The sequence below is a fragment of the Marmota flaviventris genome, chromosome 7 (assembly GCF_047511675.1).
Source record: "Marmota flaviventris isolate mMarFla1 chromosome 7, mMarFla1.hap1, whole genome shotgun sequence".
Classification (NCBI taxonomy): domain Eukaryota; kingdom Metazoa; phylum Chordata; class Mammalia; order Rodentia; family Sciuridae; genus Marmota; species Marmota flaviventris.
This window is the reverse complement of record NC_092504.1, coordinates 84,141,128-84,157,784: the sequence shown is the minus strand read 5'-3', so window position 1 is coordinate 84,157,784 and position 16,657 is coordinate 84,141,128. Positions and strand designations below refer to the sequence as shown.

The following is a 16,657-nucleotide window of genomic DNA, read 5'->3' as shown; positions in this document are numbered from 1 at the left end:
AGTTTGAAGTTAGTAGAATTTTTGTTTTGATGGACATACAAATGTTGAGCTCATACATAGGATCTCCATGTTGGTTTCCGTTTCTCACCAATCATCTGTGCAACTGGATGTGCTAATATTACACAGGGTTTGTGTCTGTGAACCTGAGGCAGGACAGAGATTGAGAATGGTAAATTCACCCAGTGAATGCCACCCTGGGACAGGCATGGGGCTTGCAAGCACTCTTGCCCTGAGAGCATCCCTCCTCCACATTCATCTGCACTGCTTCATCTTCTTTTGAAATATAGTGAGTATCTAAGACAGAATTCAATTGCAGACCTTCTGACTTACTATAAGGTAAATGAAAAAAAAAATTATCTATGATGGTAATTGTTCAAACTATAAAACCTAAGGGAGTCGGATAAAGGAGAAGCAGAAATTAAGTCTATTATTATTCATAAGTGGACTTTGAAGTGACAGATGTAATTGACAAACAGATTCCTACAGCTTCTGACCAGTTGGAACTATCTGCCTGGGCAAGTACTGCCTTTTTTCTTTTTGCTAATATTTGAATGAGTGACCTTGAAGTTGTCTTCAACTCCTCCTTTTTTTTTAATCATCCCATTTGGAGTCCATCAAAAACTTTTGTCTCCTCTAAGTGTGGAATACACTCATTATCTACCCCTTCTCATCATCCCTTTCTACACCCTACTGTCTCTCACACAGGTCAATGCCAGGAACTCTTTAACAGGTCTTCCTGGGGCAAACTTTACCTCTATAATACAATCCACAACACAGCCACGAAAGCAACTGTGTTAAAATCCCAGTTAGATCATGTCACCCTTCTGGTCCAAGCCTTCCAATGGCTCCCATTTCACTCAGAGGGAAAATCCTTGTCCTGGTGTTATAGTTTGTATATAAAGTGTTCACTCAAGACTCATGGGTTGAAGGCTTGATCCCCAATGCTGCAATGCTCAGGGGTGGGCCTCTGGGGAAGTGATTCTATCATGAGGTATTAATCTCATCAACGAATTGATCCATTTATGATTTCAAAGCTGGCAGCATTATAGAAAGGGGGTAGAAATTTTAGGAGTGCAGCTTATTTGGAGAAAGGAGATCACTGGTGGTGTGTTCTGGAAGAGTGTATCTTGTCTTCTGCCTCCCATCTCTCTTTTTCTGCTTCTGGATTGCCATGAGGGAGCAGCTTTACCCCACTACACCCTTCTATCATGGTATTTCTGCCTTGGAACCAGTTAACCATGGGTTGGAATCTCTCAAACGTGAGCTAAAATAAATATTTCTTCCATTAAGTTAATTTTCTCAGGTATTTGTTACAGTGACAAAAAGCTAATACACAGCCTGCATCACACTGAAGGATTTGACTTCTTTAACTTCTTTGATACCACTTCCTCTCACCCTCTCCTGTCTTCTCTCTGGTCCACTCTTACTAGGCTAGTCTCTTCATGGTACCTGAACACACCAGAGTTGCTCCCGTCACAGGGCCTATGCATTTCTGCTCAGAGAAGCTACATACAAGGCTTCCTCTCTCACTTCATCTCTTTGGGCTGCCTTCCCTGAGCAGTGCATAATATTGCCTTCCCAACCTCTGTAACTCCATATTCCTTTTACTGCTTTATTATCTATCATAGAGTACATTAACCTCTTGCATACTATCTATTTTACTTATGTGTGTCCCCTTGCTTTGAAGTTCAATATCATAAGAACAAACACTTACATGATGTTTTCCAATGTGTTGGAATAGTAGCTGAAAAGGACTAGGTGCTCCATATTGAACGAATGAATAAATGATGAAGGAATTTCAAGAAATAAACACAAGACCAATTAAATTAAGGGTAGCAACTTCAGGAAACATTAACTGGCGATGGAAAGTCAAAAAGGCTTACATAATTTGTAATGCATAGTTTACTCAATTCTAGAATTTCTAAGGATGTGAATTTAACCTTTGGAGTGTCTTTATAAAACTGAGAAATAATAATACCAATCTATGGTTCAAGGTGAGAAAAAATGCTTAATATTAATATTAGTCTCAAAAAACTCTATTTTTAATTACTGATGTTTTTTTGTTTTGTTCTTTTGATACCTGAAATCATTCAGAAGCACATCAGAAAAGGGACCTGAATAATTCTGTTAGAAACAAATCATTGGATTATTTTAGCAAATTTCAGATCTTTGATCCAGTTGACCAGATTTTCTTTTAAAGGTAAATGATTGCAACAAAATCAAATGGTATAGCTCCATAGTATATTATGCTGTGTATGAATACACCTGGAAACTGATGAAACTGGATCAAAGTCATAGCTTAATTATTTATAAGAACTCAGGTGAATTATCCATTTATTTTCAAGCCAGCATTGTGGCAGAAAGTTTTAAGAACAGCAATATTCCAAATGTTTACATCTCCTAGTACCTTTAATTTCATGATTTAATTTTCAGAAATTTAGTTATGCTTTGTTATTGAGCCAATGGGCTTTGCCTAAAATAGGAATGTTTTTATCACTCATTTTATGGGAAAGCAGAAGCACTTTAATAGGGATCATATCTCTTTCAAGAGATGAATCTGTGAGACCTGAAACAAGCTTTCAGTTGTAAAGCATTTGAGGAAAAAAAACCCAAGTCAACTAATATGCACATTAAATGGCTATATGTATACACTAGGTATTAAATGAATGGCAGTGGGAAATTGAGAGAGGAAGATAGTAACAAATGGCCATGGATCATGAAAGACCAGGACTCCATTGCAGTGTTAGGAGGCATGATCCCTGAACAACAACTTCACCATCACCAGAAAATTTCCTGGAAATGCAGAATCTAGACTTCTGAAATAAAATTTCTAAGGATGAGAAGAATAATGTTTAACAAGTTCTCCAGGTAATTTTCATGTACTGTTTGCAGTTCTAAATGTCTAATTTTTAATAACTTAAGAGGTTATTAGAATCAACATATATGGAAAAACTATTAAAAGTATTCAAAGTCAAATTTAAACAAAGTATTTTATAGGAACTATATAATGGTTGCTTCAAAACACAGTAACTAGAACTGGAATTATACTTTAAATATCTTATGGGACCTGTGCTTGTTGAATATTTAAGAAATTATGATAATAAAATGTTAAGATATTTCATCTCAATTATGAGAAAATATAGTTTGACTAATGGTTTCAATATTCTTAGAAATTGTGGCACATTAACTACTCTTGTCATTTAATTTTTTTATGAAATAAAGAAGAAAAACTTACTCCTATTTCCCAAAATTTTATGAGAAAGTCAGTTTGAAAATAAATTTCTGGTTTTAGAATAATTATATAGTTTTTTAGCCTGCTGTTGCTTTTCTTGAATATTTATTGACTTCCATGCTAAAGATAAGTTGTACAGTTTTATCAAACCCATCCTATGGATCATCTAGGTAATGTAGTTGAAAAATCACCATGTTGGATTTCGAATCCTACCTTCATTACTTACCATGGGACCTTGGCCAAGAGCAACTTACTTCTCTGAGCTTTAATTCTCTTATGTAAAATGTAGATAATAATTATTACTCCAGAGTTATGAGGCTTAGAGAATATTATGAAGAGAAATCAGGATGCAGATATATACATTTATTTAGAGATAGCTATATTGGAGGATGTACATTAGACATTAGAAATTTATATATATGTATATAAATTTCTTATCACTTACAAGCCGTCTTTAACTAAAACCTGTAGTTAGGAAAATGATCAGAGCAAAACACTGATATTGAGTGTTTGAGTTTATATTTTCAAATGTGTTTTAAAAATCTAAATCTAATTGAAATTTAATTTGATAAGTCTGAGTGCTCAGTTCAGGTAGATTTATAACAGTCTTACCTAATGCAAGAATTTGCTGCTCAAAGACTATAATGCAAAATGTTCAACCCCAAAGATAATTTTTACAATCTGATAAAATTACTTAAAAATTTTTCAGTTCTTCAGGTTCAAGATTATAGCACTAACTCTCCATAATATCTAGTAAATTATAGATTCATTAAAAACCTTGGAACATAGATTGCCTATAGTAGAAATTAATTAATATTATAATACAGAAATACCATCAAATTTATAGTCTAAGACTTACATAAAATAGGCTAATAATTGGAATTGAGTTAGCAAGTACAGATAGCTCTTTTGTGAATTTTTACAAGGTAGGAGAGCTGAGAATTTGGATCAAGTGTGTTCACTTTGGGTTTTTAGATAGAAGAAATTTAAAATAATTTACATGCTGATAGAAATGATTTTGTAAAGAGATAAATCAATAAGGAAGGAGGGAAAGGGTGAAATTGTAGGAATCAGGTCCTAGAGGATAGAAGAAGGGGCTCAGAGCTTCAGAGGTTTGTGTTTTCGATGGATGGATGTACTTCAATGCCTATGAGGAGGAAGGCAGAAAACATGGTGGTCAATGCAGGTAGGTTCATAAATTTGGTGTTGATAATATAAAAGAGATAATCTATTATTGTTTTTGTTCTTCCTGCGGAATTTCAAAATAAGGAAATGAACTGACATTTGCAGTTAGAAGAGACAAGAAATTTGGAAATAGTAATTCTGAGGAAGGGGACCCAATAGAAGGAGGTAATAAAAAAATCATTGAAAAATCATTGAGAGAGAGAGAATTTTTTTTAATATTTATTTTTTTTTTAGTTTTCGGCAGACACAACATCTTTGTTTGTATGTGGTGCTGAGGATCAAACCCCGGCCACATGCATGCCAGGCAAGCGCGCTACCGCTTGAGCCACATCCCCAGCCCCAAAATCATTGAATATTTCTGAGTGCCTATTTTACATTTGTGGCTATAAATTTAATTTCACCAAGTATCAGTTGCCACAGAAGTCCTTGCTGCTGTATCTACCTGCTGGTTGGACCTTCTTAGGCACTGAATATTGCCAAACATGCTTACCAAGCCTACTTGGGCACTGTGTAATCTTGTACCTACAAAGGGTTTAGTCAGTTTCTCAGCCTCTCTGTTTTTTTTTACTCTCTCCACCAGGCCTGAGGACAAGGATTTATGGAGAAGACTTATCAGTGTACTGCTTTAGCAAGGAGACAATGACCTAGTGGTTATTTTTTTAATTGTCTCCCCATTAGGCCCAGCTGTTTGATAGATTTGATGTTAGTGATATGGGAGAGACATTTTATTATTGATTCTATTCAGTTAGTGGAGAGACATTCCAAGTCATTGTTATAAAATGAAGGAATTGAGAAAAAACAATAAGCAACATTCTTTGAGCTCTAAGAATTGTCTTACTTTATATTAGCTGCCACTTCTTATTATAGTAATAAAAAGATGTGGAAAACAAAAAGATGTGGAAAACTTATCTATATAAGATAAACTTATAATTTCTGACTAGGATTCTACATATACTTATTGTGGGAAAAAATGATAAGAGTAGTTGAGATTTTGGAATGATTTGTGTTTTTCTATTCAAAACATATCCCCTGAGGAATTCAGTTAAACCTAAAACTAAAGTGTATTCAGCACCTATAACATGCCAGGCTTTTACCAATCTGATCTTATTTACTAAGATAACTACACCAGAAAGTAATGATGTGGGAAGTTCCTCTTCTGTCATTGGGTGAGGAGACTCACAAGCTATAAGGAACTTAAGTTTTACTGTGAGTGGGGAGATAGTGCTTTGACCCAGGTATTTAATCCCATGCCCCTGCTTCTCGAATAACTTTCACCTAATATGCTTTCCCTGAATATGAGAAAGTTGAAAATTATATCTGAGCAATTATTAAAAATTGTTACCAACCTCAATATCAATGTCTGTCAAAAATATTATCATATCTTGGTTGATGAGCAAAGGTGATATAAATGTTGACAATTTTTAAATCAAAACATTTCTTTACACTTTGAAGCAATTACTAGTAGATAAAACTAAGAAAACTCCTGAAATTAAGAATTAACTCAAATATATTTGTCATTAAAACAGTTATTTCAAGATTTTCTCAGAGATTTTCACTCGATTCAATGTGATTATTGACTATTTTTTTGAGAGTCCATTTATCAATAAATATTCATAGACTAATTATGGGGTAATTTTAAATTTCTCTGCCTGGAGGTAACCAAGATTATTAAGGTTATGTGGGTTCTACAAAGCTGGCCCTGTTCTAAGTTCTTGATGTACACAAACTTAATCCTCTCAATAAACTCCACAAGTTAGGTACAAGAATTATCATCTTCATTTGTTTTTCAGGAATTTGAATCATAAAGTTATGTGACTCAAGTCACATAAGTTACTTGCTTTTAACCACAGTTCCTTCTGTATGTTTTTAAAAATTAGACTCTACAGAGTTTATATCATTTAGTTTATTATACTAAATTGTGGGGGATTGGGAGGAAAGAGATAAGCAAATGATTATAACATATTTCAATTATAAAAACTGAAACAGAAATATGAAAAAGAGGCTAAAAAAAATGTACTCAACTTTGCCAGTGTGAGGTGAGAAGATGGTCAGAAAAGGACTGCAGAGATGAGGGTGGTGGAAGGTCTGAAAGGTTGCAGCAGTGTTTTCCCAGAGGACAATGAAGACCATTCTACCAAAGGAATCTATTCAGAAGGAAACAGGAAATAAAGGATGTAGCCCCATGGTAAAGCACAAGTACCTTGGCAGTGATAATCCAAAGAGTGTAAACGAGGAAGCACCGAGAGATTGCACCATAACTTTATCAGAGGCTGGATTTTGCAGGTCCTTATATGGGATGCTTAGCAATTGGGCAGTCACCTACAGGAAGCAGGAGCTGTTAAAAATTTTAACCAGGGGAGTGGCAGGAGTTGGACTGTATTATAGAAATTTCACTCAGGTCCTGTTGTGGAGTAAGGATCAGAAGCTTCAGGCACTGTAATAATGTAGGAGGTTATTGAAATAATTAATGATCTCAGAACACACAAGGTCCTGAAGCCTAGAACACAATGTATTCATTCAAAATTATTTTCTGTGTACCTGTGGGGTGGTAGTTCCTGGGTGAGCTGACATTCAAAACTGAATAAAATATATCAACGCTCTTCAGTAAAATGCTTTAGAAGTATTGTTGAGGGATGTTAAGTAATTACTGTTTTTTCCATTACCCTGTTTGCAAATCTTTTCATTTAGTGTTAGACTTTTAACATCACTGTTGAAATACACAGCTGCTCTCGCCTGTCACAGGCTTAGCGGGGTTCCAGCAGGTTCTGCCAAGCATGACAAGTAACAACTACAATGATCTGAAAGTGCAGAAACTTAAGAAAATCCACTCCTCAGCACCTTCCTGAACATTTTAATGAGTGAAATCATGAAGTTCATATAGTTCATAAAATATACGAAAATTAAAATAGATCGTTTAATTTTAATTTTTTTAAACTTACAGTGAAATTGGAAAAGACAGAAAGCTGAATATGCTTACAGAAATATTTTAAAAAGAATAAATAACCAGTTCTTCTATGGTTTACATTGATTAAAATTCATGGAGACATAGATTTAAGTTTAAAATAATTTTTACTTAAAAATTACCTAATATGTAAGTCTTAAATTCTTTTCACATTACCTCATTTGATTAGTGGAATAACTTCTGAGGTTGGAAAGGTAAATGACATCCATTTTCGTATTCTACAGATGAAAACAATGGAGCTCAGAAAAATTAAATAACTTATTCAGGAGCTTGTTAGTCGAATCAGCCCTCTGACTCAATTTTCTCACTATGCTATTTCTGTTCAATCATGTTACCTGTCAGAGGGAAATAAATACTTGTTACTCATCTATTCATTCGTTCAGTCTTCACACATTTGCTTAGTGCCTATTAGCACAAATCACTGGATTGGGTGCTGTGAGATTTATGGAGATTATAAATCAGCTACTCTTCTCAGGGGACCAGGAAAGGAGCTAAAAGTTTCAGTAATAGCTGTGAAAGAGTGGAAAATCATGGCTAATAAGACAGTTCTAGAAAGAATTATAAAAGGTCATCGCTGAGATAAATTATTTCTGGCTAAGGAAACGTGGAAAGCTGTATGAGGAATGTGGGTTTTTAGCTGAGTCTTAATGAGTGGTTAGCATTTGGGCAAAGAGAAGGGTATGAATCCCATGGAGCAGAGACGGCAAAAGAAGAGGGTATCAGATTTGCCGGAGAAACTAAACCATCCAATTCTTTGGATCAGAGAGTTTGAAGGTATAGAGACTAATATTTTTGTTTGAAGACTGGACTAGGGAGCTTGCAATTTTGTAGAAGGCGGAATGGGGTTACAGAAACAATGAGGGTTTTGTTGAAGTCACACAAGTTTAGGTTCAAACATTTGCTCTGTGGCTTCGAAGCTCTGTGATGTGACCTATTTATACAATCCTCTAAATTTTTTATATGCCATCCATAAAACGAGGACATTTGTTAAATATTTTATTAATATTTCTCAAAATAATAAAATTATTTTGCCTTCAGGGCAGATGTGAAGATCAAATGACAGGATGTCTGAAAAGCAAGTGGCACAGGAAGGCCCTCAGTAAAAGTTCATTTCTTTTCTTATTCTTTGGTAGTTAGTGGGGAACCAGAGGAATATTTGCTGAGGGTAGTAATGTAATGAGAATCATGTCTTAGCAATGCAAATGAGTTGGGTTAATTAGAAGAGAGGGAGTAAAAGATGGGAGGCAGAGAGTCTTTTTCAAAATAGAGCACATAAGAGAAATAGTTGCTTCCATGAGTAGGTAACACTACTGGGAATATTTAATATTTAGAATGATAAAAAGAACATGTCAACAAAGTCTAATTAGATCAGAATGAAGTACAGAAAAAGACTAATTCAAAATTAATTCTAGAGTATTACTACAGAAAAAAATGGAATGAAACCGAACTTTAAAATAAAAGCAGCTTTCATACTGAGCCCACATTAAAAACGGGAGCTCCGAGTCCTTCAGACCTCCCATCTTTGATCTCTGAGAAAGGTCAATGGATGAAACTAGATGTTCTGAGCCCTCTGCACCTGGATAAATCTCCACCTTTCAGAATATCTAATCAGGAAACTCAACAGTATTACCTGAATAGGGATTCACTTCAAAGGGTGTCTTTTTAGAAAAGACTCTCTTAAAACTGGGGGCTTTGATCATCAGGGTGAGCCAATACCTTACTTGACCATGATTCTATCATGAGAACAACTGCAGGGTCAGATAGGAATTGGCAGCTCCTGTAGCATGGCCCTGATTGTTGAGCTACTCTTTATGAAATGCATGAGAGCCACCCTCTCCACCTGCTATACTCATTTTCAAAAGTCAAAGTAAGACTTGAAGGAAATCTGTATTTCTTCTGAAGTCCTAACCATAAGTATTTAATTTTTTAAAAAGTTTCAGTAGTAGCTGTTTATAAAGGTAATGAGTGATTTCTTAGTAGGTATTTATTGATTACTCTCCGCTTTAGAATACTACTTAAAACAAGATCTTCAGTAAACTGTACAATACAGTAAACTGTATGGATAAATGACCTTGACATTTACAATTCAAGCTGAGGGGAAACCCATAAAATGAACTACCTGAACCCTATTCCCCTAAGCTTCCTCTAGACTCTCTCCTGTAAGAATGACTAAAAGAATTCAGTTACTTTTTCAGAGTTTCTAACACCAGCACAATTGTAAACTGAAAATTTAGCATCTTAAGGCAGTCCTTGGTAAACCCCTGGAAGACTCATTCTTCTGTCTTCGCAGCCCCCTGCAGTCCACACAGGTCTACATCAGTTCTTATCGCCCAGGGCCAAAGTAGGCCTTTGGCTCTTCTGGTTACATGCCTGACTGTACTTTTGTGGCGGCAATAGTTGGTGATGGACAGTTAGAAGGCCCAGCTCAAGCTCCAGAGAAAAGCTATAATTAAAACCAGACCCTTACTATTTCTTAAGAGAGCTAGAAAAACATCTCACTGTACCTTTCAGCCCCATTTATTTAAGTCTTCACCATAACTCTAATCTTCCCAACATATCAGCTTTCACTCAGAGCCTGAACTCTATGTCTCTGGGTCCTTTACTCTGATTCAACCCCTCTCTATATGAACTCCTAGCCCTCTCCAACAAGCCCTGTTATTGAAAGTCTGTTATTTAGAAAGTCTCCTTTGCCCTTATCTCTTTTGTGGACATTTTCTACCTTTTTGCTCTGATCAATTGCTGCCTATACCCTCAACTTGAGACTGGGCTTTTACATACATCCAACTATCACAGAACCTGGAGAAGGGGTAGGAGTTCTTTTAATTCTCTCACTGATTCTTCTAGACAATTTTGGCTTCTGATTCCCTTTATAAGCTCAACTCCTTTGAAAAATAAGGTAAGGGACTATAGATAAACTCACTATTGTTCCTGTTAGAGTTCTTTAACCAATCTCAGGTCTCTTTCCTGATCCCCCAAATGGGCTTACTGTACTTTGCACCATGATTTTACCACTATCAATGACTTAGACACTCATGGAATTATCCATCCAATTTATAATATTTTTCCTTTTTCACTTCCAAAAATGTTTTCCTCCATCTCACTTTAGCACTCATTCCCACATCATTAAAAAATAAAACAAACTGCACTGCTTACAAAATTTTGGTCCAGAGTATACAGTTCCCCAAACACTATAACCTATCTTTTCAGCTTTCAAAATTTACTGCAGTGTCTGACTTCACCTGCTTCAGGACAGGCAATCCATTTACCCCAGCACTTTTTTAGAGAACATAAATTCCCCAGAGATTTCCTCTCCTCCTTGCTACATTCAGAGTCCATGATCCACCCCTCTATTCATTTGGGAAATCCCCAAATAGAGTTCAATCCTCCCCTTCACTGCCTCTGCACTAAAGCAACTAAGCATGATGGGAGAAAAGCAAACAAATGATGGCTGGGCTCTGCAAAAATTTATGACCCCAGATCTCAAGTGGTCTTTCATTAGTGCCCAGCATTTTTCATACACTGACCTACTCAATTTGCTTACTCTCCTAGAAGAATACTTTGTATTTCTCTATGTAAATCTCTAGATTTTCTCAGCTGATGATATCACTTGTTATATTACTTAGCAGAATAATCCACAAAGACTACATATTTCCAAAACTGAATTTTTCTGATCTATTTGTGTCTGTACATCATCCATTCTCCTTCTTTCCTATTAAAATAAATGAACTGGTAAAGAATAACAAGGGCAATTTTGAAGAATGAACAGGAAAACACAGGAAGACATAGATTATATCTATATCTATATCTATCTATATCTATCTATCTCTCTCTCTCTATATATATATATATATATGTATGATATATTATGAATAGTACTGCCATAAACATACTTCTGTATGTTTTTTGGTAAATATAAGTATGCATTTCTCTTGGATACCTATCAAGAAGTGGAATTGCTGTACATCACTGAATGTACATGTTCAGTTTTTGTAGATATTACATATAGATATAATAAAGCTATAGTAGTTAAGAGAATGGCATATGGGCACAAAGACAGACCATGGACAAAATAAGTCCAAAAACAGACTAAATGTGTACATCTGTTTTATGAAGAAGGTGGCACTGCAGTACAGAGTAGATTTTAATTAACTGCGGGCTAGAATATACATGTGGAAAAAAATCATCTTGAACTCTGATTTCCACTATACTGAAATTAATTACAAATGAATTGTAGATGTAGATATAAAAATAAAGCAATAAGGCTTTTCAGAGAAAAAACCCACTGTGATCATGAGTTAGGCAAGAATATCTTAAGTAGGATGTAAAAAGAGAAAGAATGTAAATGTGTTATGATAAAATTTAAACTTATTCACAAAAGCAAACAAAAAACATTGAGAGTTAATAAGCAGGCCAGAGTGCCAATCTCCTATTCTGTACTCTCAAAGTCCAGTCACCAGAACCTTTACATCACTACCCCTCTTGGATCTGTTGTCACATCTATATAAAATGGGAGTGATAATCAAAATCACCACCACAGAGTTATCATAAGATTAAATGAGATAATGTACTTAAAATACATTATCCCAATATATTTGCAATATAAATATCTAACAAAGGAATAGGATAGAATAGAATTACCACAAATCTGTAAGGAGAAAACAATCACATAAAGGGAAAATAAGCTAAAGACTTAAATGAATACTTCTTAAAAGGGATATCCAAATGGCCCATAAAAAAATATGAAGACACACAATTTCTTTAGTTATCAGAAAAAGCGAAATTTAAACCAGTATGGACTACCAATACAAAATGATCCAGAAAGACTAAAATGAAAAAAGATAATACCAAGTAATGGCAAGGATGCAAAGCAAATGGAACTCCCCATACAATTGCTAGTGACAGTGTAAACTGGGAGCATCACTTTGGAAACTGTTAGGTAATATCTACAAAAACTGAACATGTACATTCAGTGATGTACAGCAATTCCACTTCTTGATAGGTATCCAAGAGAAATGCATACATATATTTACAAAAAAAAAAACATACAGAAGTATGTTTATGGCAGTACTATTCATAATAGCCTAACACTAGAAAATACTCAAATATCTATAAACAGTACAATGGATAAACTGTAGTATACTTATACAAAGGAACACAATCTAATGCTGAAAATGAACATATTGTATCCATAGACAACAACCGTGGAAAACTTTTATAAATATAATATTAAAAGAAGCCAGACATAAGAAGCCATACACTTATCACTGTAATTCCATTCATATGAAGTTCAAAAATAGACAAAATTAATCTAAGGCATTAGAAGTCAGGAGAGCAATTAACCTTGGCAAAGGGCAGCGGTTGGATAGGAATGGGTATATTTTAAGTGAAATGAATTTATCAGGTATCCTGTTACAAAGGCATACTGTTTGAGTTACCTTCGAATTTGTTAAAATAATCATTAGGGCATTTCAATTGCAATAAATAAAGAACAGAATAGAAAAGCCACAAAATTGTTGTTAAAGATATGAATGTAGTTCATATTGCCAATCTCCAATTCTGTACTCTTTATTTAATAAACACATGTCTAAATTTTGCAAAATTTTTAACTCTGAAGCTTTAATTATGTTCTCTTTTAAGAAGAAATGCTGCCATTTCTCCATGTTGTTATTTGTAACACTTTAAAATAAGAAAATTACTTTGAAATAAACCCAACACACACAGCCAATTTCCCATTCAACCTTTTTTCTCACCAGGCCAACTTTCAATATCTAGAGTTCTGTTTCTCAAAGTCCAGTCACCAGAACCTCTACATCACTACCCCTCTTGGATCTGTTGTCACATCTATATAAAATGGGAGTAATAGTCAAAACCACCACCACAGAGTTATCATAAGATTAAATGAGATAATGTACTTAAAATACATTATCCCAGAACACAGTGAGTGATCAGTAGATGCTACCATGTAATACCAAGACTCTTAAATTCATTATCAGAGTATTATCATCAAGATAACTTGACATGCTCATTAAATTACTGCTGATTTCTGGATTCAGTCCTAGACCTACTGAAGCTGAATCACTGATTAAGTGCAGAGATCTGTATTTTAACTAGCATTTTGATGATTTTTTTATTCACTCAAATTTGAGGATTACCATCTAGAGATTAGGGCTTGCTCCTTATTTGCTCCTCACAGCTCTAATACAGGGGTCTGAACACAGTTGATGCTTACTGATAGTCAATACTGCCAGACTGGTATGGCAAATTTTTAAAAGAATCTGGAATTTATTATGGATTAGTACAGCAGAAAAAAAAGTTTTTTACATTTTGACCCTAGCAAAATATTAAGGGAGGGCTGTTTTGTTAAATTGTGTTAAAAATAAATTCAGCTTCCATCATCTCAACTCTTCTTTTATCATGTGAAGATATCTGAATACTCTCACATTTCACATAACCTATTTTTCCCTTTAAAATAATTCAATCCATTTGGGATTTTATTGCTTCCTTTTTTAATTTAGAGGATCCAGAAAGGCTAGACATGTGCTCATAGAGAGGTTAAATGACCGTATTCTCTGGGCCCTGTAGTATTAATATTAAGCCTGGAGCTAGGTTTCTATAACCACTTTCTTTTTTACATCTGTGTTCATTTAAAGGAAAGTTCCAGCAATTTGTTTAAAAGGAAAACTACAAGTGAAATGTCTTCAACTGTTAATTCAAATAGAAATTTAAATCAAGTAACTCAAGATATTTGAACTTTCTGTCTAGAGAACAGTAATACAACTTGTTGCACTCAATAGACAGTTTTAATATGAAAAGAAATCTTCTCATTAAATGTTTGATTGCATCGAAAGTATAGAGAGTCAACCTCTGACCAAAGAGAAAAATTAGGAATTATTTCCAGCTTAATTTCTGTTTCATCTTAAGTAAACATGAAGATCAAAAGATAAAACCTCAATGTTATCAGTGCAAGATATTTAAGAACTAAATTTTCTTGTTTGGTGAAAAGCTCTGAACATGTACTTTATTGTGAAAAATATACTCATATAATTCGATTACATATTTTTCAAGTACTATTGGCTATCTGCACAAATTTTGGTTTTACAATTTAGAAAAGCTCTAGTGAGGCTATATGACACAATTATTTCATGAGCCATATGTAAGTGTGGTTGATATTAAATGTGAAGAACTTGACCTCCAGGCCACCGGATGGACTTGTTGTTTTCTAGCCAACAATCTTTTCCATTGTAAATATCAAATGCCCTTGACTTTATGCTGTGTAATTAACCTTTAAGTTGATTCTGAAGTACATACAAGACTCCTAAGGATGTCTTTTTTGTTGTTTTTCTGGCAGTGATGCTAAGTTTTGACAGTTTGCTAAGTAGTGGAAATTATGCTGTAAGCAAAAGTCTTTGCAAGACAGAGATTCCTACAAAATACTGTAGTCTTTATTTTTCCAATGGATACTGGCTACTCCTATAGGATCCAATTCCAAGAACAACTTCACTGAAGCAAGGGTTCCCTGTCTTGCAACGGAAATCACAAGGCCCATAGAGTGAACTCTTAAGGCTTCTTTTCTACCTCTATCCAGGAGTAGTTTGATTCCTAGCTCTCCTGCTTTCTCTTCATTCCAGGCTGAATTGGTGCAATGAAATAGGTTACAGTAACCTATGTTCTGACAGGATAGAGTAAAAAAATAAAAATGTGTGAAAACCATAAGTGGAAGATTTGACTAGGAAAATGATGGCAATATTAAAAACACTTAAACATCCAAATAATCTAAGTGCCATTACTCAGAAAATGTTCAGTCCTGTGAGGAGCAGCAGAAAACTTCAGAAGTTCCACTCCTGTTGAGCAGACCATAGAACTTCCTTGCATTTTGAAAACTGCCTTGGCATTAAATATGGCCTCATAATGACACCACAAAAGAAAAAAATTAGCCATCAAAGACTCAACCAGCGTCCTACGCACAATGATCAGATTTTACATTACCTTCATCTATTTTTGTGACCCCTTTTCTCTTTGAGATGACCTGCGGCTTTCATCATTCAATTCTAGATTTAAGAACAAAGCAAGAATTACAGAAAAATTTTGGTCGGTCCTTCTTATCACTGAAAACCAGTGTGAATTCTGTTGTGACGCCTGAAAGCAAAACTGAGCATGCTTTAAAGTCAGAATAGATACGGAATTGGTAATGCTTCTGGAGTTCTCTGGTTGGTGGAGGAGTGTTACAGTCCTGACCTCATTCAAAAGCTCACAGCTGGCTCTGTCCTAAGGAAAACGAGATGACTACTGACTAGATGACCAAGATTCATTAACAGGGCATCAATTTTAATGCCATAGCCCAACACAATACATCATTCATTCATTCATCCATTCAGTTGTTCCCCATACTCTGTTACTTTCTTAAATTAAGAGCTGGATCTTCATTAAATGCTTAAGATTTCTCCAAGGAATACATATACGAATAATACTTACTTTCCAGTAATGAACTGACTCCTGGACGGCGTGCAAATGGGCTGGACATAGTAATTCTCCAGTTTAACTCCTTCAGCTGCGAGCTTGTCAAGAGTGGGTGTCTTTATCTCAGATCCATGGTAACCCACATCTCTAAATCCCTGATCATCCGCCAGGATGAAAATGAGATGGGGCTGAGAGGTGGCCGTTGTGCTGGGCTCGGGTCTTTCTCCAGCTTGAACTCGCAGGGACCCTTCTTCCTCATCCTCTAAACCCTGGCCCCAGGACAGGTAACCATAGGTGAGGAGGCTGAGGACCCAGAAGCCTGCCAGAGCACCCATAGCTAGCATCTTTCCAGGCCAGAGCCAGACCTGTTGAGGCGCAGGCGGTGGAGGCGGCGGAGGCGGCAGCTCCGCGCGGCCCCTGGGGGCCATTCACTCGGCTCCAAGCTGAGACTCCACGCGCAAAACCCAGCACCGCGCGCCGCCGCTGGCACACACATGCACGCAGAAGGGGAGACCCAATAGACCGCGAAGGGTCTCCACCTGGCAAGTAATCCTCTGCTCCTCTCGGCTGTCACTACTTCCCACAACTTTAATCTTCTATTAGGGCTGGTTTATCAGGACGTCCAGAATCTTTGGGAAAAAAACACTCTTCTCCATCAGATTTCACTTTTTCCTTTTCCTCTCTCTCTAGAGTAGCTTCCACAAAAAAAGTTAATATTTCCGCTCAAAAGTTCTCAGAAGCCAAAAGTAAACAAATAAGGAACTGATAATCACACTGAGCAGGGCCATTTAGTAACCAGAGCGTCCTCCACGTTGGGGGAC

The 16,657-nt window shown here is 35.8% G+C and overlaps 1 protein-coding gene across 1 annotated transcript in view; it reads right to left on the bottom strand.

The window, feature by feature from the left end:
• The window catches only part of Arsj (arylsulfatase family member J), a 75,531-nt gene extending 59,267 nt beyond the window's left edge, over positions 1-16,264 (bottom strand). Inside the window, exon 1 of the mRNA XM_027935468.2 lies at positions 15,852-16,264. Within this exon, the coding sequence (XP_027791269.1) occupies positions 15,852-16,264 (413 nt within the window). The remainder of the gene's footprint in view (positions 1-15,851) is intronic.
• Positions 16,265-16,657: the final 393 nt, after the last annotated feature.